This window comes from Urocampus carinirostris, chromosome 14 (assembly GCF_059441175.1).
Source record: "Urocampus carinirostris isolate Australia breed hairy pipefish chromosome 14, RoL_Ucar_1.0, whole genome shotgun sequence".
Taxonomy (NCBI): Eukaryota; Metazoa; Chordata; class Actinopteri; order Syngnathiformes; family Syngnathidae; genus Urocampus; species Urocampus carinirostris.
The window spans coordinates 12,146,196-12,170,232 of NC_142362.1; the positions used below are offsets into that span (position 1 = coordinate 12,146,196).

The window sequence follows — 24,037 nt, forward strand, 5'->3', positions numbered from 1 at the left end:
GTTTACTACCTTCACCTAGCATGAAAATGAGAATGTTGTTGCCCTTTTTTTCCAAACTACAAGACATAAATGACTGCATTTTGGCCCTCAGCCCAATATACCATGTTTAGAGAGGGGCCACACACATAAACACACACCCCTATAAACGAAGCGTCCAATCCACACACAAGGTCGGCCTTACGGGGGTCCGAGAGGAAAAATAGCCTCATATAAATACACCCAAAGGGCTGTTTGCGTGCTCTGAGTCTCTTCCACTTTGTTTTGCACGCCTTGTGCTGTCACCCCTTCCCCGGGAGTCTTTTGTGTTTGAAGGAGCGAATTAGTTTGACTTAAAGCTAGAATGGCACCCAAGAAGGACCCTAAGGCGGCGGCTCCCGCTAAGAAGGCCGAGCCTGCGGCACCGGCACCGGCACCTGCCCCGGCACCTGCTGCCAAGACCCCTGCTGTGGACCTGTCCGCTGTCAAGGTAGAAACAACAAAGGATTTTTTTCTTAAGTTTCTGCAAGGAAGGGCATATACGAATTAAATACTAGATACAGAAACATACTATTAGTTACAGTACTTTTAACACAATGGCTAATATTCTGCAAATGTTATTATAACTACATGATTTATACTAATATGGTGTAATTTGTTTGTATTTTGACTGAAATTATTTCATTTACCTAACTTTTTATGAGGGTAAGTCTGTTACTGCTAAAGGGTCTTGAAACATGAACACGCTTAATAACTGAAATACATTATTATTTTGGTTTAAAAAGGATTTTGGGTGGTTTAGTTAACTAAAACAAAAGTGTTTGTGAGGAAGTTGACTTGTCCGGCCTATTGCCATAAGGCGTAAATGTGAATGGTTGTTCTCATCTACAGGTGACCAGAGATTTTCCAGTCAATTCACTTCGCCTTTTGTTAGTCTTAAGTTTAAACTTGATTGGAGAATCAAAATAGAGAGAGAAGACATCAATGTATGTTGAACTTGCAAGGAGAACAGGGAAAGAAGCCTTGGGATAAGAAATTCCATCCCTGTTCTGAGGCCCTACCCTGACCACTTTTTTTCGATGTTCAAGGGTACAAAAAGCAGGTCAATCCAAAATGCAAGATGATTATTACAATGATGTAATGGTCAAAACAACGGACTACAGTACGGCATAGTAGTCAAAATAAGGATTCAATGAAATCTCCTTTGCAGGTCTCCTCTACTAAAAACAGGATAAACTTAACAGTTAGCTTTACCAGTGACCCTGAACCGGGACGAGCGGTCGAAAATATACAAGCGGATGGACGGGTTTATAGTGTTTCCTGTAAACCGAAGCGACTTTGTAATGGATGCTCCCATCAGAATACTCAGAACCTCGGCTAGCTCATGACCGAAATCTTTGACTCCGCCCCTTCTCCCTCGACTGGCGCGATGGCACTCCGGGGTAAGACACCAAATGAGGGCATCTTAATGTAGCTAAAGATGGACCCCCCCTTCGCTCATATCGGGTGTGATGCTAAATTTGGCCAAGAGGCTAATTTAATCCCGGTTTAGACTTGATTTATTAGTTGGGATTAGGAGAAAGGCCTTGTTAGGACAGTCTTGGTCTTGTGATGCGTATCTTGTCTATTTCGGTATTGAATGCTAACTTACCTTGTTGCTTTTTACTCTAGATTGAATTCAGCGCAGACCAAATTGAAGGTATGAAGCAGAAACACGAGTTCAACAGAACATTGCCATTAAAGACCCAATCAGGATAAAAGTACAAATTTAGAGAAACCAGATATTGGTTCTAGTCACCATATTCTGCACACAAACAATAGCATACATGAGAAATCTCCAAAAAAGCCATTTAATACTAATGTAATAAGTGCCTTTTCTGCAATATACTAAATCAACTATTGAATCTTCAACTGTGAAGGCTTTTCATGGCTGAACGTCAGGCTGCTCTCAGCACACAAACACGTACCTTGCCTTTAAAAGGAGGAGGGGGCTCATATTCTCAGCTATTAATTCCAAGGTGGTCTTTTAAAAGAGCCCGTAGCCTTGCTTTGGCGTGAGAGAGACAGCTGAAATAGAAATAGTCTGAAAGGTGACTGAGCTCGAGGGCCAATAATATCACAACTTATTCCTTTTAATGATTGTACAACAAAGGCTTAAATACAATATTTGGATTTCGAAGATAAATTGAACTTCAAAAAACAAATGTCAAACCAAATCAATAGGTATATACTTGTCAACTACCACCCGCCCCCACCCATAGAAGGACTAAAACTGACTGTTTTGTTGGCATATCATTTTGCCCATATTAAGTATTTTTTTTATTTTTTTTGCTTTTTTTTCTTAAAATGTTAACAGGTTATTATGCAGTTTAGATTTTCAGTTTAAGATGTGGATTTACCGCAAAACCCCCAAAACAATATAAAGTTTTAAGAGCTAAAATGAAATTACACTTATAAAAAACAAAATGTATAAACATGACTACTAGAATATATATATGTATATATATATATATATATATATATATATATATATATATATATATATATATATATATATATATATAATGAAATGGCTAATTACAATACAAAACACATCATTTTGTTCAGTTTGTATTTTTATTTCTTAGTGCTTATTTTGTTAAAGAATACTGGTTGGTTTACAGTAAGTGTTTGTAAATATTTGGAAAGAGAAGATGAGAGAAGAAGAACAATGAAGTGAGCAAAAAAAGAAAAAAATATGGCAACAAAAAAATATCGCTGTGATAAAATGATTCATCTTACTTTAAAAAACGTTTTTCTTTCCTTTTTTTGGGGAGAGGGGGCAATGAGACACTGATAGTATTGAGGATATATAAAAAATAAAAATGTATATTAATATAATAATAATAGTAATATAATAAAAATAAATATATATTTTTAAAGCTCAGTCAGAACAACAATACCTAAAATAATATCAAATAAAAAATGACATACTCAGAAACATCATCATTATTCTTATTTTAATATTTTGTTTTAAGTGTTGAGTTACAAGAACTAAAGGGAGACTAGATTTAATTGAGGAAAAATCCACAAACCAGGAAAAATAACACATTTTGTACCACCAAAATATCCAAAAGTTGCTTAAAAATATTATTTGCATTCATTAAAAAAATCTAATTCTGATTCAGCATTTGTATTTTGATTCTTACCAGTTTTTTTCCTCTGTAAAATAATGGTAACATAAGAAAACACATAAAAAAAATAATTAGGATGAGCAAAATGATTCCCAAACAGAAAAAGAAAACGAGAACATTTTTTTTTTTTTTTTAAGAATTCATTTAAAACAGGTACAACTATGAACATGTTGAATTAACGCGCCTTGTGACATTCCCACCCCAACTTCCAGACTACAAGGAGGCCTTCGGTCTGTTCGACAGGGTGGGTGACAACAAGGTGGCCTACAACCAGATCGCCGACATCATGCGTGCTCTGGGACAGAACCCCACCAACAAGGATGTGAACAAACTGCTTGGAAACCCCTCCGCTGAAGGTAAGCACTTGTAAAGTTGTTATTTAGCATTCTTGTTGTATTGATTTTCTTTAACTATGCTGTATGGAGTCATTGTTTTGTTCTTATCTGAAAACTCTGAGTCTCATTAAGATCTTGGCCAAAATATGCCCGATAAATGATAAACTACATTAATGAACGTAGCAGCAGTGGAAAATTTACACATATAAGTTTACAATGAGTATTTTAAATGGACATTGTGTATCATTGAGTGCCTCCTAGTGGTAAAAACCGTTAATCATTAAAGAAAAATGGTGACTAGCAAGGAAAAATACATGAATCATCATATAAACATACAATCAGGGTTGGGTAGGGTTACTTTAACTGGATTACTTCCAATTACTTTTGGATTACTCCAATACCAAATATGCTAATGAAAGACAAAATAAACTAAATATGAATAAAATGCTGACTTACAACACGTGGTAAGCTTTCTCTCCTGGCTTTGATCACCGGCAAAACTAGCATAAAATGCGACAGAAACAAAATGAAAATAAATCCAAACAGCTTGCCAACATCATTTTTGCCATTCCATATATTCCGTTACTCCCCAAGCCTGCACAAAATTTAGTCATTTTATTCATATTTAGTTTCTTTTGTCTTTTATTAGCATATTTGGTATTGGAGTAATCCAAAAGTAATTGAAAGTAATCACGTTAAAGTAACCCTACCCAACCCTGCATACAATCTAAACTAAATGGTACATTGAAAACAAGGACTTTTGTTTTGTTTCATCTAAATTACTTCATTAATTTGTTTAACTTGTGTGGTTATTTTATACAACAGAATTTTGGTGACAAACATTGGGTTATTTTTGACCCAACTGTTGAGTATTTGGAGTATGTATCTCGACGAAACAAGGAACTCGCACAATAATATTGAACAAAAGACTTAATACTTGAACATCAATTTTTACACACGTTAAATCACATGTGTCAAACGTATGGCCCGCAGTCTAAATGAGGCCTGCCACATCATATTTTGTGGCCTGAGAGACAATCCAGAGAGAAGAACAAGAGAAAAACGAATCGCATTGTGTCAAACAATAATTTGCAGTTTTAAATAGGTCCCCTTGATGTCGCCAAATCCAAGCTGAATTCGCAAAGCTCCCGCAGTAGGTGTATTTGCTGACTACCATTAATCAACCAGAGAACATTGGGGAAACCTATCACCATTGTATTTTAGTTAAATAATAGTCACAGACAATATGAAAAATCCAAAAATAAAAACGTGGCGACGGGTGTCTTTGGAATATTTTAAGCTCCTTTTTATAATAGATAATCAATCTAACAGCAAATTTCACATATTCAGGTAAAAATTTCCATTAAAAAAGTAAATAAATAAATAAGTAGAAAAACTTGAATCATTATACTCTTCATTTGAATTACTGTTTGTATGTTATTTATGTCCCCTTTAAGTGTGCATGAGTTTCCCCGTAATTAAAAAAAAAACTTGTAGAAATCAATTTAAAATATTAATTTTTAACAAATGCACATTAGATTAACGCTACAAGAGATAAAATCTTAGTGAAGGAAAACTATATAATTTTATAATAAAATCTATACATCACTAAATCCTAATTAAACTGTGAGCCTCCGGAAAAAAAAAACATCCCTTCAGCTAAGTCATCCTTTTTATGCCATTAATTTACTAGTCCGGCTCCCGTGAGAACAGTTTTTCGATCATTTGGCCTCCAGGCCATAATTAATTTGATACTTCTGCTGTGTGAAATTTGAATACTTAGGCTGCAATAATGTCTTCAAGCCAGGAGATGGCGACAGAGTAACACAATTTGCATGCATTTCTTGAAGTACCCGAATGAACTCTTCTTTTTCCAGCTTTTTAGGGGTTTGTTCCACACTGGACTGGCCTGATAAAAGTAAAATAAAAGCAGATAGGTTGAATGGAAAATAAAGCATAAGGGCTTTTTGAACTGAGTTGGGCATAGTTCACACATACTTAATAGAGAAAATATTTAACTCAAAAGATGCACCCCATCTTTAATTAATAACTTGACTCTCTATGAACAAAAAGCAGAAAATAAGTCCTTCTGTGCACAGAAATGGCCAACAAGAGAGTGGTGTTCGAAGGTTTCCTGCCCATGCTCCAATACGTCATCAACAGCCCGAACAAGGCCGGCTACGAGGATTACGTTGAGGGTCTTCGCGTTTTTGACAAAGAGGGTAACGGCACAGTGATGGGCGCTGAGCTGCGTATCGTCCTGTCGACGCTGGGTGAGGGAGACGCCAAAAATCCGGCCAATCGCGTTTCGGGGTCCCCTTTTCATGTGGGTTGACCTTTGCGCTACCGTGACAGGAGAGAAGATGAACGAGACTGAGATCGACGCCCTGATGGCGGGTCAGGAAGACGAGAACGGGTGCATCAACTACGAGGGTGAGGCCAACAATCGTTTTATCCTATTTTTTTTCAAAGGACAGTTACATTTTTCCTTTGGTTTGGAATAACAAAACAGGGATTAGATAGTATTTGGAACTTCAGTGCATTGGGAGGTTTTCATACATTCTAACACAAGCGTGTTAAACATATGGCCTACTGGCCTGATCCACCCCGTTGGATAAATTATTTCAGCCCACCATAAATTTCTGAGTACAAAATGTCAAAAAAGAAACCTCTAGGTCATTTTTATAAAAGTTAATATTTATGGAATACATTAAAAACAAATGTTATTTCCGGTGAGTTTGTATAGCATGGTGAGTTGGTTCAAATAAACCTCAAGACATTAAATGACAAACATGAAAAAAATATTCCCGTTGGTTTGTAATATATAGTGGCTCCTGGAGGCACAGGGAACTTTCATTTAGTAAAAATACAAAAATACATGAACTGTCATAACAATGTTAATTTTTTAGGTCTAGACATTATAATTTCTTTTTTTACAGTAAAATTGCTACTTTGAGGTCGCCGCCATGTTGCCTGGGATCTTACTGCCTGATTTTCATTCGTATTAGTGCCATCTAGTGGTCAAACATTACACACTGGGGATTTATTACTTGTTTATCCTGAACTGGTGTGGCTATGCCCGTTACCAACAATTTTCACACTTCTATTCCCAATTGGTTCTACTAGATGAGCAATGGCAGTTAATTCATATTTTTTTCATTTTTTTAATATTTTGCGCACAGACGGAAAACATTTACAAAATATTTTGACGAGTATTTTAAGAATTCTGAATACATTTGAAGTGACTTTTTTTTACTTAAATAGAACAATAATGTGAGCATTTCACGAATGCTTTGCACGCATGCTAGTGGGTTATATATTGTGTTTTTGTTTTCTTACAACTACTAGTACTTTTAGTAGTCACCAATAAAAAGTACCAATACAAATAGTTTTATTTTAACATTTAATTCACGGCCGTTTTATCGTCTTTACATTTGTAGTGCTTGTTTCCAAAACAGCCACAAGAGGGTGCTTGATCTAAGGGACATTAATCAAACACTGATTTTAAATTAGACTTGGATCATGAAGAAGAATATAATGTGTATTTATGGTGTCAGTACCACTTTTGTCAGACTGATAATGGTAAATATATTTAATTTCTCTAGAATTAAATTATCATTTTCTTTCTTCTTTCATGAACAGCTACAAAATAATGGTAGTACTGGTATTTTAAAAAGGTCTTGTAAAAGGCATTTGTCAAAATAATTCAGTAATAAATCTGTACATTAATAAATTATTAAATAATCAATGAAGTTATTCTATAATGCTATGTATAATTAATGTTACATATACATATATATATATATATATATATATATATATACATATTATATATGTGTATCATTTTTCATATCTAAGGCATACTAATCACCAACATCATACATTTTACGACTGTAACCGCAAACATATAGCATTTTATTGAAACTCTTAATCATCAAATACTCATGAATCTTAAGTAAAACTTTAATATTGTATTAAAAACATATACAGGTAATAAACAAAATTTGGATAACTGACGCTTTGATGTCCCTGCTGTCGTAATGGATTTGACCGCTAGATGGCACTATGTCCCAAAACATGAAAAGCACTTTCCCACTTTGCTTTTTAAAAAGAATAAATTGGAGGCTAACTAGGCACCTCCATAGCATAGACTGCTCTGCAACTCGAACGTGTGTTGGAAATGGTCAGATCTCAGACTGGCCGCCCTGTATGTCAATCAATAAACATATTTTATACTCAGCTGCAACAAAAAAAAGGGAGAATGTGGTAAGCTAACGTTTATTTTGTTAGTGCTATGTGATTTACCCACACCGGTAGATCACAATCGACGTATCAGGCCCCCCTGGTGTAGAGCATCACTCTTCCCATAAATAAATGATCCGGCGTAAATTTGCTTTGCGAACCCGTTGAACCTGTCTTGAAACAGCATTTTCCTTTTAAAACTGACCTATTTGCATTGTTCTTGTTGTGTCCTCCCTATGTTCCTGTCCTGTTCCTCTTCCGCAGCCTTTGTCAAGCACATCATGTCAGTGTAAGGACGCAGCAGTAGGCGAGCATCGAGTTTGCGCAGACCCCATGGTGTCCACACATTCACTCGCTGCTTCTGCAGGGCAAACAAAGGACTTTGAGATGCAGTTTGGAAATTCTCCCATTGTTGTTTTATTGTTTTTGTTTTCCTCGACTCCAACTGGTGCTCTCTAGGCTTCTTCGGTTTCTGGACGTGTTCCTAAATTTACATCTCCTAAAAAAAAATCCTCTTCCTCCTGATCGGGAAGTCTTGCTAAGTTTTCTTAAGAGAACACACCCGTCGTCACTCATTGGCCAGTCTTCTGGACCGCTTCGGCACAGGACTGGCCGTCCTGGTCCATCCTTTCCCTCCTCATCCAACCCTGTCCCTGAGTCTTAACTTATTGTACTCTCCTCTGCCATTTCACAATAAACTTTTCACAAGTTACCAGTGTATTTACTCGTCTCACACACTTCCTTTTGGTGGATCAAACATGCCAAAATAGTCTCCAACTTTTTTCAAAGCAAAGGGCAACCACTTTTACATGCATTTCTAAAATAACTTATGTTATTACTAAGTTGGTACTATTTTACTACTATGTCACTCCTAGGTTAATTATTGAGAGGAAAGTTAAATAGAGGGCAGCACGGCAGCGCAGTGGTTAGCGCGTGTGCGGCACAGTTCTGAGGTCGTGAGATCAAACATCATGTGTGGAGTTTGCATGTTCTCCCTGTGCTTGCATGGGTTTCCTCCGGGCATTCCGGTTTCCTCCCACATTCCAAAATCATGCGTTTCAGGTTAACTAGCGGGTCCAAATTGTCCCTAGGTGTGAATGAGCGAGTGACTTGTCTGTTTCTGTGTGCCCTGCGACTGACTGGCAACCAGTTCAGGGTATCCCCTGCCCACTGCCCGTAGATAGCTGAGATGGGCTCCAGCACCCTACTGAGCCTACTGAGGATAAGCGTTGCAGATAATGGATGGATGGAAGGTTAAATAGACTCATCTCATCCTTATTTGGGTCGCGTGGTCTCAAAGAGCGGCTGCCTTTTCCAGCAGCTGCCCTGTTGTTTTATTGTCTGCTCCTATCTTCGGTGTTTTTTCTTCCCGTTTTGACAACTACACTATGGATTACTTCTATCCTATGGACATGGGTTTCAACGCACAAGAAATGCGTGTATTTCAACTCCTTGCCCTGAGGAATTCTCGTGCCGGCGTGATGAAGGGGCCCATGGTGGAAGAAAAGCCGAAGCTAGCGAAGCGGCTAGCGGCGTTATAAGTCTTCGGTACCATCCGTAATCATGGTAAATGCGAACTCACGACCAAATATGATCATCGAGTGCTTTTTGAAAACATCGAAGCGCACAGGGAGCGCAGTTGCTGTGTTTTGCGGAAACGTGGCTCACGTTTAGCATTCCGGACGCTAACGTGTAGCCACCCGGAGCCACCTGGAGAAATCCGGCTTCAACGTCGCTAAACAGAGACATGAAAGCCGGGGGGAATCGGAGAGGAGGCGGACTTGCTAACACGAGGTGGTGTATCCCTGGATTCTCACAAAGAAAAGATTTCCATCTGCCGCAGGAATGTCGAACTTTTGGACTGGCGTGACGTCATCCACTCCGCTACAAGCACCCTCGGGCATCATGTTAATCTGTTAATAAACAACGGGGTAGACTGCTGGAAGTGTGAATTTCCCTACGGGGATGAATAAAGTATATATCTATCTATATCTATCTATCTATCTATCTATTAGTTGTACCGCTTATCCTCATTAGGGTCGCGGGGGGCTGGAGCCAATCCCAGCCATCTCCAGGCAGTGGACAGGGGACACCCTGAATTGGTTGCCAGCCAATCGCAGGGCACACGGGGACAGACAACTCACTCGCTCATTCACACCTAGAGACAATGCATGTCTTTGAAATGTGGGAGGAAAACGAAGTGCCCGGAGGAAACCCATGCAAGCACGGGGAGAACATACAAACTCCGCACAGAAAGGCCGGTAGCTGGATTTGAAGCCACGCAGGATGTTCCCACTGCGCCACCGGGCTGCCCCTAAATAGACTCAGTCAACCGCTAAAAAGAAAACTACTAGGAAATCACAATGACGCTGCACTCGTGAGCCATTTTCACAACAGGTCCATGGGCACCTCAACTGTCCTTAGGGGGCACCCTGATGCCTGCGGGCACCACGTTGGAGACCTGAATGGGTGGATGGATAGATAGATGAATAGAAAATCGAGCATGCAATAAAATACATTAAAAATGAACATTTAATCTGCTAAGAAAAAAATACATATTTATTTAATTTAAAATGTAATAAGATAAATTGAGAAATAAATTTCATTGAATAACAATATGGATAAATCTATTGGAAAAAAAAATGAGTATGTAAATAAATAAATAATCAACCATACAACAAAATAAATTTAGAATTAAAATTGTATTTTATACAAATAAAAACGTATTTAAAAGTGCAATAAAATAGATTAGGAATGTTCAAAAAAGTCTTATTAAATAAAAAAATCGATACAACCACTGGAAAATAAATAATGAAAAATACACTAAATTATGAATTAAAATTAAATGTTGTTCACGTAAATAAATATTTTAAATTGCAAATAAAAATATTGTGAATAGGGAAACAATTATATTTAAAAATATGGATACATTTATTGGAATACAAATCAATAAACAAACATAATAAAGTTTAAAATTAAAATTATATTTTCTACGAATAAATATTCAACAATGGAATCAAATTATGAATCGGTATTTTAAAAGATCAATTTGAAATTAATAAATAATCAAGCATACAATAAAATATCTTGTGAATTGATTTTTTTTTCTTAAATTATTAAATTTTCTCCAAATAATTACACATTTGAAAGGTCAATGAGATAGACTTAAAGAGATAAATTGTTTTTTAAATTGAAAATATGGATCTACATACTTGGCAAAATAAAAAGAATAATAATAAAAATGAACATAGAATTATATAAATTGTGAATTAAAAGGAAATGTTCTAAAAATACATATTTTAAATCTAATGAAACAGATTATCAATAGTAAATAAAAAATGTACAAATCCATTGGAAAAAATAAAAACTAATCTCATACGGATACATGTGATCAATTCTTTGACATCTAATTCGATTTATATATTGTATTTTGTATATCTTTTGTAAATGTATGATTTAATTCTGTTTTTCAAACCATGTTTTAATGGTTGTATTTATTTCACATTTATTTAACCGTTTTAATTTGGTGCTTTTAAGTTATTATTGTTATATATATTTTTTTACTTTATCTAGCTATTTGCTCATTGATTTATTTTGATTTATATTAAATGGAAAAAAAAACAAGTGAAGTCACATGTATTTGTACAACTCCTAATCTCAATGAAAATAAAAATTCTTTATATTATTTTAACATTATTTTTGTCACTTTTGCTTTTTTAAAACATGTGTATTAAACATTTGTATTTTGATGTGTTCATGTATTTTTTTGCATACATTTTACTGTATTTATTTGAATTTACATTTTTTACATGCAATCTTTTATTTAATTATCTAAATTTAAATCTTTGCCATTTTGGTCCTCCATACTCACCAGATATCTCCCAAAAAATGACTGCATCACTACATGTTTTTTTCCTTATCTCATTTATTTTAATTCATTGGAGTCATCATACCAGCGAGAGCAGGGGGGAAAAAAATAAGACGCGTACATCTACTTGACCGTTTAAATACATTACAACTGCTGCAGGGTTTGGTGTGAGAAGAGAGCTTACAGAGACGAGCGATGCCGGAAAACACTGTTGCAAACAAACAAGTAAAAGTCGGCATGAACACACTTTTTTTCTCAATGGAAGAATTTCATCACGCTTCTTGTCTAAAAGTTTCTCACGTACTGCAACAAAACCGTCATACACATCAAAAGCTGCACTATATTCAGAAAATCCATAAACTCTGCTCCCGTCAGTCCCGGGTGACGACGTTTAATACGCCGATAATAACTAAGAACTACAAAATGTAAATTCCCTCGCTTCATTTCCCAATGGCTTACTAAAATCCCTTTTTCAAATTACAAAATAGCCTTTTTCATTGTGAGTCATGCTCCTGACTTAGCGCTAGCAATTATACAGGTATGTTTTATTTACGGTCATGTAGGAAATGTTTTGTAGATGGGTAAGAAACTGCGTTCTTATACTTGTTTCCGTGTATATATACTTGATATTGGTTTGGATATATATTTATAGATTAGGAGGGGAAAAAATACTAGCAGTAAGGATTCGGATTATTTAAGGGGTTTGCCGCCCATGCACGTTAGCAAGAACAACGCGTGCATCATGATGTGCCGGCCACAATTCAATAAAAGCCGAGGCGTCTTAAAATGAAGTAAAATAAGGCCGATGTGTGGCCGGCCCCTAGAACCACCCCTCGTTTGTATGTACAATGTTATAGTAGTGATTGATAAATGAAGCTTCGTGACGCATTTATTGTATTTTTTACTCCACTAGAAAGCTCTGTTATCTCTTTCTTTTACAGTCAAACCAATCTCCAAGTGCAGGGTTTCTCAAATTGTTCTCAGGGAGGAATCTTTGATATATAGATCTGTCCCCCGCCCCCCAAACAAAACAAAACAGGCAGTATTAAGTACCGTATTACTTTTCTTTATATATAAATATATTGTTCATTTTCTCTTAATACATTGAGAAAATTACCACTTAAAATATTAAATAAAAGTGGAAATCAATCAATTTAGGGTTTGATATGACTAAAACTAAAGCTTTAAAGACATAGTAAAATAGTGGGAAAAATAGCTGGTAGTTTTACATTCTGGAAATTTTAATTCGATTTGTTAGAAATATAAGTAAATATGGCGTGCGGCCATACTACCCCGAGAACGCCCGATCTTGTTTAATCTTGGAAGCTAAGCTAGGTCGGGCCTGGTTAGTACTTGAATGGGAGAGCGCCTGGGAATACTATGTGCTGTAAGCTTGGGGAGATCGGGTGGTTAGCGCGCAGCCCCATGGTGCAGAGGATAACTCTCTGTACGGAGTTTGTATGTTCTTCCCGTGCCAGCTGGGATGAGCTTCAGCACCCTTTGACCCTTTTGAGGATAAGAGGCTGCAGTAGTTCAGGAGGTAGGGCTCTCGTCTTAGGACCGAGAGGTCTATTCTCGGCTCCTACCTGTCAGACAAGGTGATTGTGACACTACCAGTTAAATGTAAAAGTGTCCTTGGGCAAGACACTGAACCCCCCAGACAAGCAGGTAGGCACCTTGCATGGCTGTTGTCGCTATTGGTGTGTTAAGTGTGTGAATGCACACTGTAAAGCTTTGAGTGGTCTTCAGTGACTTGAAGAGTGCTATATAAATGCAGATCATTAGGATAAGTGGCGCAGAAAATGTATGTATGGATAAGTGAATCTTGAGTACTTCTTGAGCGAGATGTCCCTCTATAACCGAAAAACAACAGCGACCAGATGATGAAGATGCTGTATCTGAGCAAAATTAGTGGGGACCATGGGAACTGGTAGAGGGGTGCAGCCAAGCAGTAATTGCCCAAGACACACCATAGGAAGTAGTGCCCCTAAGACTCAAGTCTTAGTACCAATTGACAACGTCTAGTGACTAGAGTCTAGTGTTTAGGGATCTGTGAACCATTAGAGGTACTAGACGTGTTAGAGGTACTGGTACCCCATTTAAGAATTTCCTCAGAAGTAAAAATATACAACAAGTACTTCACAAAGCATCACGAAGCTTCATTTTTGTACCACTACTGTTTAGCACTACAGGTGAACTATTCTACGCAACATTCAAAAGGAAAGGCAGAGGAAATCAGGACCAAAGAGAACATGGCAGGAATGGAAACAGATATAAAGAGCATCAAAGATTGAAGTCCCTCCAGGTGCCAAGCAAAGTCGTGACCACCCCGAGCGTGCGTCAAGGCGGCGGATGGGCGGCCGGACGGTGAAGAGCCGCCGGTTTGAGCGCAAGAGTTCACAAACCCTGCTTAGCCAGAGCGGCGCTGACGTCTTCGGCTAAGGTAGCCAACTGGGGCGAATCTAACATGTTGAGGCTGCCGGAGGACGAGAGGTGGCTGTCCCGGTGGCGGTGTGGCGACATGGAGCGGGATCGAACGACGATCTCTGCGCCGTGGTCCACTCGGGCCTTGGCGTGGTCGCGGAATGTCAACCGGTGGCTCTCAATCTAGTGATAGGTGAGAGAAATTGCATTTTTATTGTTCTTAAAGTTAGGTCAAATCTATTTGTACAGCCCTTAATCCCAGAGTCTTGAAGGGGATGTACAGACCATCATTACAACACAGCCGATCTGAAAACTGCATTAAAAAGTAAGAATACAGTGGTACCACTTTATAAGAGCACCTCCAAACAGGAAACAGGATCATTTTGGTTTACGAGTCGTATTTGCAACAAAAATCCAGGGATATTCTGTTCACGAGCAGTCCCAGCGGTTACCAGTAGAGACCGCTCGAGACCACTCACTGCTCGTGACCACTCACTGCTCGTGACTGCTTACGTATGGTGGTAAAACTACTACAGGCAAAAAATGTAAAATTCGATGTCAAATATTTTGGTGTGTGCGTCCATTTAAAGTTACACAACTTTAGCTTTAAGTGCACAGTAAGTGTTTACGTGTCGTCGACAGTCTCTTTATCTTATACCTCTCAACAACCTAGTAGATATTTTTGCCTATTATCTCATATTGAAGGTTTTTTCGCTTCTCCTGTAAAAAAAAACCTTTAAATTAATTATAAAAGAGGAAAAAAAAATAATATTATTTTGGGCAATTAGGAAAAATAAATGATATGAACTGACAACTTTTAATGAAATTATTTCACCCGTTTAACTAGAAAGTCAAGTTAAAAAATACTGCAGTAAGAAAAATAATCTGCAGGCAGAAAAACATATTATTAATGCATTTGTAAAAAAAGCGTCGGCAGAAGAAAATAATTGAAATCTGACAAAAGCATTTCTATATGTACGTAAGTACCGTAAATTCCGGACTATAGAGCGCACCTGATTATAAGTCGCACCCTTCACATGTTAAGAGAATGACCGCTTTTGTATTTACACAAGCCGCACCTGTACATAAGCCGCATGTGCCCACATTAAAACATGTAATACAATCACAAAATTAACCCAAACCCGACTTTGAGTCCCGCGATTGTAACTGAATATAAAGTACACAGTTCAAAAACCACAGAAGGCAAAATGAACGGAAAATTATACCGGCACTTAAGGTCTGATGCAGACCTGCAGAGTACGGGTCCCGTTGAAAATAATCCAAGGAAAAAAAATGTATATTTCCAAAGGTAAGGGTGGGAAAAATATATATCCATTATTGTCCGCTGCGTCCACAAACACGTCTCACCTTTACTCCACTTCCCATCAGCCTCCGTTTTTGATTCGCCCGTGGAAAACATATCAGAATAAGTCTCTAAAATAAATACATTACAAAAATATACAGTTGCAAATACATATTATACATGGTTACACATATTTACAAAGAAAGACGGTACACCGAGAGAGTTTTCAAAGCTTTAATAATATTATTATAACTTTCATCCCAAACCGTGCCTGTGAAGGGTAGCAAAACGCTACTAGGAACACGCTCGCAACACAATAAATGGGTCTGTTAAAAAAAACATACGGTACTGTAGAAATCACGGTAAACCTTTCTCATCTTCCTCCTTATAACTGGTGTCATCAAAGTCGTCTTCCCCAGTATGGGAAAGATACTTTGTCATACAGACTTCGTCCCACCCTCCCTTATTCAAAATCTCCCTAATGCAAAAACACGCTAGCAACACACTCGCAAAGTAAAATTTACGTGCAGTAGCTCTGTTTCCTTCTTTATCGGACTGCTCGATTGCTTTTAGCTTGAAAGCTGCGTCATGTGCCTTTCTTATTGCAATTTACATGGTGAGGATATGTCTACGCTAATTTAAATTGTGCACAAGCTAAGAAGTTGCAGTCTTCCTCGGCGCATATATTCCTACCTTTTGTACTCGAGCGCCGCTGGCGGCTATTAGAAAAGTTACATAAATTGGCCGCATCACTGAATAAGCCGCAGGGTTGAACGTTTGGAAAAAAGTAGCGGCTTGTAGTCCGGAATTTACGGTAATTCAAATACAAAACAATGTCTGAATAGCAGTTCATTAGAATGTATGAATAAAAACTAACAAAAAAAGGTAAAAAGTAAAATTAAAAGAGCAACCAAAACCAAGTATTGCCCTTTTTTTAAATTAATATTTTAAATTATTTAGTATTACTGGGACATATTTAAGCAGATTGTCCTCTAATTGTAATACGTTTTGAGAGATTTGTGTATTTATTTATTTTGATTGTTTTTTTTTTACATTTTGTTACCGTGTTGTTTGCCATTGTGTGTGTGTGTGTGTGTAGTTGATAAAAACACCACATCTTAAATAAAACATTTAATTTAAGTTTGCATTTTTAGGTGATTGGTGAGCAATACATTTAATTTATCACCTGACGCAAAACTTTACAATCACCAAATTTTCTCATGTCAAAAATATCGGAATCGCTGAAAAACATACAGATGCCACCAGGGAAGAGGCTGTCGATTTTAGAATGTAATCTTAATGTAAACAAGTAAAACTAGAAAATAATTTGTAAATTATTTCTAAATAATGCTTACAGTAACACGGCCTCCTCCTGGAGTGTGGTGAGCGTTATCCAAAGATCCCACCTTGGCTTGGGCTTTGTCTTTGAAGTCCAACTTGACACTCTCAATACGGATGTTGCCCCCACCTGGACACCAAAGAAAAAAAGGCATTTTTTTCTTACACTATAATGGTGAAAAAAAGTAATCTGTTTAGAAAGCCTTTCTGATAATATGCAGTTAAAAACCCTTTCATAAACTACGTCGCACGTGACATCACGGCCAAAGCCCAAGGCGAAAAACACAACACACTGGTCAAGAGTCTGATGGAACAAAAGCTCTCATTGCTTCTTTAGGTGTTAAAAAGTCATCATGTTTTGTGTTTATTTGCCAGATTTGGAGAAAAAAATGTTAGTGATTGTAAAATGGAAGTTTTACAGGATCCCAGCGGACACTTCTGATCAAAGGAAAGAAGAGAATTGTACTTGTGAGGCCCCGTCTCAAGGTTTCTTTTTTCCTCACGCTGAAGTTTTGAGTTTTTCCTTGCCCGTATGTTGATTTAAGATCAGGCGATGGTGTAATTGTAATCCTGTGCAGTCCTTTAAGACATTTTGTGATTTAGGGCTATACAAAAAAATGTGACTGGCTGACTGACAGACCTATTTCGAATCAAGCCAAAAGACTGGACCGAGGCACTCAGCTACACACTAACAGTTAGCTGAGGCTAAGAAAATATCAACATACTTTGCCGATATAAGTACCATAAATTCCGGACTAAAAGCCGCGACTTTCAACCTTTCAACCCAGTGGCTTATGCAATGATGCGGCTAATTTATGCATTTGCCGCCAGGGCACGTGAGCGGTAAAGGTAAGAGTGAGACAGGTGGAATATATGTTTCGAAGAATAACGCAGGTTTAATATAACTGCGCTTTGTGTATGAATAAAAGGTGTCAATTGAAAAAGGGAGTGCTAACTACCATATTGGGAATAATTTTACGAATCTGAATATTTGTAAACGGAAATAATGTGGCAAAACGAACGGATTACAAAAAGCAACATCCAGCGAAGCAGAAATGCTTCGGGCAATTATTTTTGTTGTCTTTCGGAGTACTGTAAATATTTTATACGTTGGATTCTATGGATTGTTCTTGACGTAACAAAGCTGTTTTCGCAGACATTTAAGTAAGTTGTAGACGGCCAGGGGACGTGACGGTGAGTTACGCTGGCTTTATCGTTTTCGGGTATCATGTTTCAGACTGATGTTGATGTTTCTCTGATGAGTATATTCCATATATTATTCATATATTTGTTTCTCAAAAGTCCAGTGGCCCGCTGGCAGGGTGTTGAAAACTTAAGGAGTTGAGGTACCGTATATTAATAAAACTCTTTCTGTGTACCATCTTTCTATTTAAATATTTCATGTTTCAATGTGGGCATGCGACTTATAGTCAGGTGCGGCTTATGTATGTACACAGTCTCCAAGAACTACCTTGTAAATATTTTTGCCTATTTATCCCCACATTCTTTTTTATCATATTTTTCTAAGTTAAAGGGATGGTGTGTATAATTTAGCAACCACTAGTGTTAAAAACGTAATTCATAGAACAAAAAACAAAAAAAAACAACTTAGATATAAACAATAGGGGCATTTTGTAAAATACCTGTAGGTCAAGAAATTTGCATTAATTTCAAATAACATGAGCTTCACCTAGTCCTAGAGGGAGCTGACATAATTGTTGGCTATCTTGCTGCTACGGAAACCCCTAAAAAAACCCAAATGAGAAGAAAAATAGTGCAGTTTGCTAACTTAAGAGTCTCCGTAGTTTATATTATTTGTGATGCTTCCAGCACTTGTTTTCAGTTGTACCACATAATACAGCAATGTCTAGTGTTCAAATAATACACGCTGAATCTTTAAGTCTTTTTTTAAGTGCACCCTGGAGTGCTACATTCGATCTCTTTGTAAACAGTGTTCATCACATTGTTAGGAAGACAATTCTAATTCTGATATCATGTTTATTATTTTGTTTGTCATGTTAGTCGTGAAAGTGTGTTACCAGGGCGATGGTGAATGTTGTCTAATGAGCCGCATTTTGAGGTCACATGACTCAAGTCAATCTTCCTGTTCTGTATCTGTATCTGCAAAAAAAGATAAATACGGTTAGATGCTGTAAAAAAAAAAGGGTCCCACACATTTAAATCAGTGATTCTCAACTCGTCTGATTTGAGGACCCACAGTTTCACCCTGATGACAAGCCGCGACTCAAATCAAGAAAACAATTGAACTTCTCAAATTAATCAATTGAAAGGATTGGGCAGTTTGTGCAGAACTGGTATAATATATTCAGCTTTATTTTCAAAAAACAATAGACCGAAACGCCTTCAAGTGCCGTTGTCATGATGACTGATTTAGATCACCTGTGCCTGCTCATTTGGTGCCAGCCGCTGCGGGCTACCAGGTTGGTTCCCGGTCCTTTTTAAGCCCAGTCCTTTCACTCTCCTGTTGTCAGTCCGTCAGTGAACCTCTGTTCCTACAAGGCAAGCACTTTGGCCCTGACGTCTGTCCCGCTTTTGCACCCTTTTTTTCACCCGTCTGTTCCTGATCCCCTCGTTTGTCTCCGGCTACGACCTGTTTTTGACCCTGATCACGTTTGCTGTCCCGTCCCGGCTCACGACCCGTTTTTGATCCAGACCACGTTTTTGCCCTCCTGTCCCGGCTATCGACCGTTTTTTTTCGTCCTTGACACCGCCATCTCCCGCTCTGGAAGATCCACTTCCGTATTCGGATCATGATCCGATTGTGTGAGCGGCTTGCTTCCCGCGTCCAGCGAGTACCGGATCGTGGGTGCTGCCCTTTCTCTTTCTGTCAATAAACTTGTGGTTAACACTACGCATTTGGGTCCTGATTCCGTTCTGGTCGTGACAGCCGTATATACTTGCACATGAGCCTACGTTGCAAAATTATAAAAAATGGTGTACCTAAACAACGATAATAACTTAATTGTAAAGATAATAAAACATGATACTGGTTGAAAACCTAGAAATATAACATTTTCAAACAAATTATTGCATTGCTTTAAGGGCAGTACAATATTTTTTATATTTTGGACTCGATCCTGGTTCTCCCTTTTTTTCACTTTTCTTTCACCTTATCACTAACTTTCTTCGGACCCATTTTAATGACCAGGAAAAAAAAAAAAAAAAATCACAATAAAATGATATGTGGCCCCTCTCAAATACAATTGGGACGGCGCCTATTGACTGAATCAGGGCATTATTGCCATCTACTTTGTACTTGGCCCTGTCATTGTCCAGCGCCTGGGGCTCCTCCCATTTTCCAGCTCTACTGTCCAGGCGCTACCAATCAGCTAACCCGTACAATAAATACTCCAGCCTCCCATTGTACTTTGCTGAATCGTTTTAATCCTGCTCAAGCCTTTCACACGCAATAACGACAAGCCTCCCTTCCCAAGACTTTTTAAGTTCCCTCCTCGTCTTAGGACCTTCCTCACCAGCCATCTTTTTAAAGGTATTCCTTAATGTTTTTTTGAAGACCTACGCCACCCTAAGAGCACCTTCCAAAGTTTCTTTCACAAGCAGTGCCCTCAACGCCCTAAGACCCACCCTCTTAATGGTACACCCAAATTATCTTTTAAATACCTTCACCACCCCAAGACCACCTTCCCAAGTTTCTCTAGAAAGTCTCTACTCCTTACCAGTTCCAGTTCCACTATACTTTATCAATACTGAATTATTTTTTTATTGAATAAATGCCCCCTATTGGAGGCATTATCTTGCCAGTGCAAGAAAGGCCTTGCGACCCACTGAAAACGAGTCCGTGTCCCTCTTTTGGATACCGATCCACCAGTTAAGCACCACTGATTTAAATTATCCTTTTTATGTTTAAATACTCCTTGAGTGAAGTGTTTGTCCGATGATTTTGAATCTGATCTCTAAGAACTAAAGATGTGTCCCGACAAGTGTCCTTAACCCACTCGGTACTTAATTTAGATAAGAGTACTCAATGCTTCAAGATGTCACCATGGCAACCTACCACCATCGGAAATTGAGGGGAGAAGCTTGGCAATCGTTGAAAGGCAATGAGCGTTATTAAGCTTCGACGAGCACAGAGCAGTTTAAGCAGACCAGCAAAGACACAACGACACAAAAGTGACAAAAAAAAACACACAAACACTGAAACGATGTACGACACTCACATTGCCACCTCCTGCCGAGTAGCCCCTCCTGTCCAAGGACCCACACCTAGACTGAACATGGCTATAGTTCAGTTTTACACTGGGGATGAGGACCTGCAGGATGGAGGTGAGGAATGAGCTTGGTGTGGACCTTCTAAAAATCCACCTTCTTCAAAGGTTTTATCATGTACACATAGGGAGCCAATTTTGGCTACTGTGTGCTTTTAAACGGTTTGTAGCACAATCAAAAAATGATGGCGCAGAGTCATAAGCTATTTTTGAAGCTCAGCTTTGCAGTCTTGTACGAAGGTGTCCAAAAAAACAATAAAAATAAAACAAACAAAATGAAAACTAAAGCTAAGTTATTAAAAATATTAAAATTAACATAAACATAAAAGCACTGTTTTCATACAGAGCAGAGGTTTATTTACTTAAGGGGCCGCCAGCTGTAGAGTCAGTAAGGATGGGGCCCATCAGGTTTTCCAAAAGGAAAGCTATGATAAAAAGATTACTGTACACTCTCAATTGCTTTTTCTATGTTTCAACACAATATAAGATTTGAAAACAACATTTTAAGAATTAATTAGAGAATCAATTGATAATAGATAGATGAAAGGATAACATTGGAGCAAATATTAGCGTTAAAAGATCAAATATGTAAGTAGAAACAAATTAACAAATAAAAAACGAAAAAATTGGTTGTGCAAAATTATTCAGCCTCTTTACTTTCGGTGCAGCATACTTTGTCCAGAAGTTCAGTGAGGATCTCTGAATTATTCAATGTTGATCTAAATGACTAACGACTAACAAGTACATTTATATTAATTTGTATAGGGGGCTACATTATAATAATTAAAGATTTTAAGAAAAAAAATCCCTTTAACTAAAAAAAAAAACCCTGTACCAATGACAAATACGTTTTTTTCTCATTTTTTTATGTTATTGTATTTCTAACTTGGTTTTTGAGTAAATTCAAATGATTAAAATAATCTGAGATGACAGTAGAATTTTTTTAACCTTTAAAGATGATTATATTATCGTATTAAAATCTTTTTTAATACATTTTTCAAATATATATATATTTTTTTTTTTAATGAATTTACAATGATCTTATATCTTATACTGGTGAACTACAATAATGCAATCATCTTGCATTTGACTTGCTCCCTCATATCTTTCAGATTTAATTACCCCCTATGTTGCGGTCCGGAGCCTTCACTCTGAAAATGCTGGTCTATTAGTGATCCCAAGAGCCAAGAAGATATCAGCAGGTTCGAGAGCGTTCTCCATTAGGGCCCCGGTGTTGTGGAATGCTCTACACCCTGAGATTCGATCTGCAACCTCAGTGGAAATGTTTAAATCGAGGCTTAAAACACATCTATATTATGTAGCTTATGAATGGCCTATATTTCATCTTTACAATATATATGGATTGTTTATTAATGCAACATCCATTGCAGTCTGGCCATCCTGGAAGGGGGATTACCTAATCGCCGATCCCTTCTCCAGGTTTCTTTGTTTTCCTCATGTAGAGGTTTTTGAGTTTTTACCTGGGATGGTGTAATAAGTCTGTAGTTTGCAATATTCTGTGGTCTGTGCAGCCATTTGAAACTCCGTGTAATTAAGGCTATACGTATAAATGTCTTGACTTGAATATTGTTGTTTACTTGTTAATTTAATCAAATTCAACCAAAAGAAAAAAGATTTGGACACCACTCGTCTATTATTGAGCGAAACGGAATGTCCTGTTTCCTTGCAAATGTGCAATGACACAAGCATGCGCACAGAGGTTCAAAGCTGCCAAAGCCTGTGGCCATTTCTTTAACTGAACGTGGTGATACAAATTTGGTATGCTGCAGTATATAAAGATTCTTGTAGCTGCAAAAGAGAAAAAGCATGCATGAAAAGCAGACAGAAGAGTTGGAGCCAAACAACAAATTAATTTTAGCCAGCCCGGAAAAGCAAGCAGCCATACTGATAGAAAGTACCAAATTGGGGGCAAGGAAAATGGAAATAGGTATATAAACATATTGAAAATATTTTAAGACACCATATGTAATAACTCCCACCTAGAGGTCGTTGCAGCTAAGAATGAAGCTGAAAGATATGCATTCGTAGAAGATTTACTATGGAAGCCCCAAGGATACCACTTTGCAAAATTCGGAAGCTTACTTTATCCCTGCAAGCGACAACCAGAAAAACAGGGGAGCTGGATAGACCCGGAATGGTTGAAAAGAATGGATAGTTGGAGTTGGCCAGGGTTAGTGTGGGTGGCCAACCTAAGTGGCTAGTTGGAGAAGCTACTAAAAAGACCAGTCAAAGATTGCATGAGGAAAGCAGAATCATAGTACTCAGCGGCAGTTAGGTTTACACGTAGCAGCTAACAATAACATTAGCGGTTAGCATAGAATAAAGCCTGCAGCCAAGTGTATTCATGAGTGGCTAGAGAAGGAAACAGTGAGGAAAACAAACATGCCTGTGCTTCAGCACAACAGGGGCAAGCTACCTTTGCAAAATGGTCTTTCAGGCCTCTACAGTCGTAAGATGACGGACAGACATGTCAGCTTTTTCAAAAAGCCCCTCAAGTTGTGTATTAAAATTATAAATTTCACAACATCGGGTCATGTTTATGAGAGAGCACATGTGTTTTTATTTATTATTTGGGTCAATTATGTTGTATTTGAATAAATTGTTTATTACTGGGAGTCACTGTATAATATTCACAGGGACTTTAACCCTGCATAATATGCACATTTTTAGGTTTTGGGGATTTTTTTTAAAAAAGTAAAACACTTGGAATCTCAAATTCCCCCCGGTTATAAAAACATGTAGATGTCCATAGTGGGATTCTGCTGTGATTGATTTGTTATTGCATTTGGGAGCCAACCACAAACTATAGACAAAACATACTATGCACATTTTTGGGACATACAGACTTCCGATATAATTCATAATCTTTGATAAATCTTAAACCATGTGTATTTCAATGCATTTCCCAGGATTTTGGTTTGTTTCCTTTCTGTGCCGTGGTGTCAATTGTATACAAAGTAAACATTTGTTGAGTTTTCACACCACTACGCCAGCTGATGGTGCCAAAGTCAAAATAATAATTTAGCCAGCAAACCTCTGACTGGATAGATCAGGGGTCGGGAACCTATGGCTCGCGAGCCATACATGGCTCTTTCTATGAGTGTCTGTGG

At 37.7% G+C, this 24,037-nt stretch overlaps 2 protein-coding genes across 10 annotated transcripts in view; one reads left to right on the forward strand and one right to left on the reverse strand.

The window, feature by feature from the left end:
• Positions 1-223: 223 nt before the first annotated feature.
• On the forward strand, positions 224-8,438 carry myl1 (myosin, light chain 1, alkali; skeletal, fast). The gene is made up of 6 exons (XM_088353534.1): positions 224-466; positions 1,648-1,675; positions 3,362-3,505; positions 5,584-5,757; positions 5,840-5,917; positions 7,991-8,438. The coding sequence occupies exons 1-6, from the start codon at positions 341-343 to the stop codon at positions 8,017-8,019; spliced, it is 579 nt and encodes a 192-aa protein (XP_088209660.1). The 5' UTR covers positions 224-340; the 3' UTR covers positions 8,020-8,438.
• Positions 8,439-11,610: 3,172 nt separating this feature from the next.
• map2 (microtubule-associated protein 2) overlaps positions 11,611-24,037 on the reverse strand; it is a 43,653-nt gene continuing 31,226 nt past the window's right edge. For 5 of the 9 annotated variants that reach the window (XM_088353612.1, XM_088353608.1, XM_088353610.1 and 2 more), the window contains 4 exons: positions 20,859-20,951; positions 18,699-18,780; positions 16,677-16,789; positions 11,612-14,201 (listed from right to left, as the gene is read on the reverse strand). In XM_088353612.1, the coding sequence (XP_088209738.1) occupies positions 13,992-14,201; positions 16,677-16,789; positions 18,699-18,780; positions 20,859-20,951 (498 nt within the window). In that variant the 3' untranslated portion in view covers positions 11,612-13,991. Of the gene's footprint in view, positions 14,202-16,676; positions 16,790-18,698; positions 18,781-20,858; positions 20,952-24,037 lie in introns of all 9 variants that reach the window. The other 4 variants (XM_088353606.1, XM_088353614.1, XM_088353605.1 and 1 more) reach the window with 2 other exon arrangements.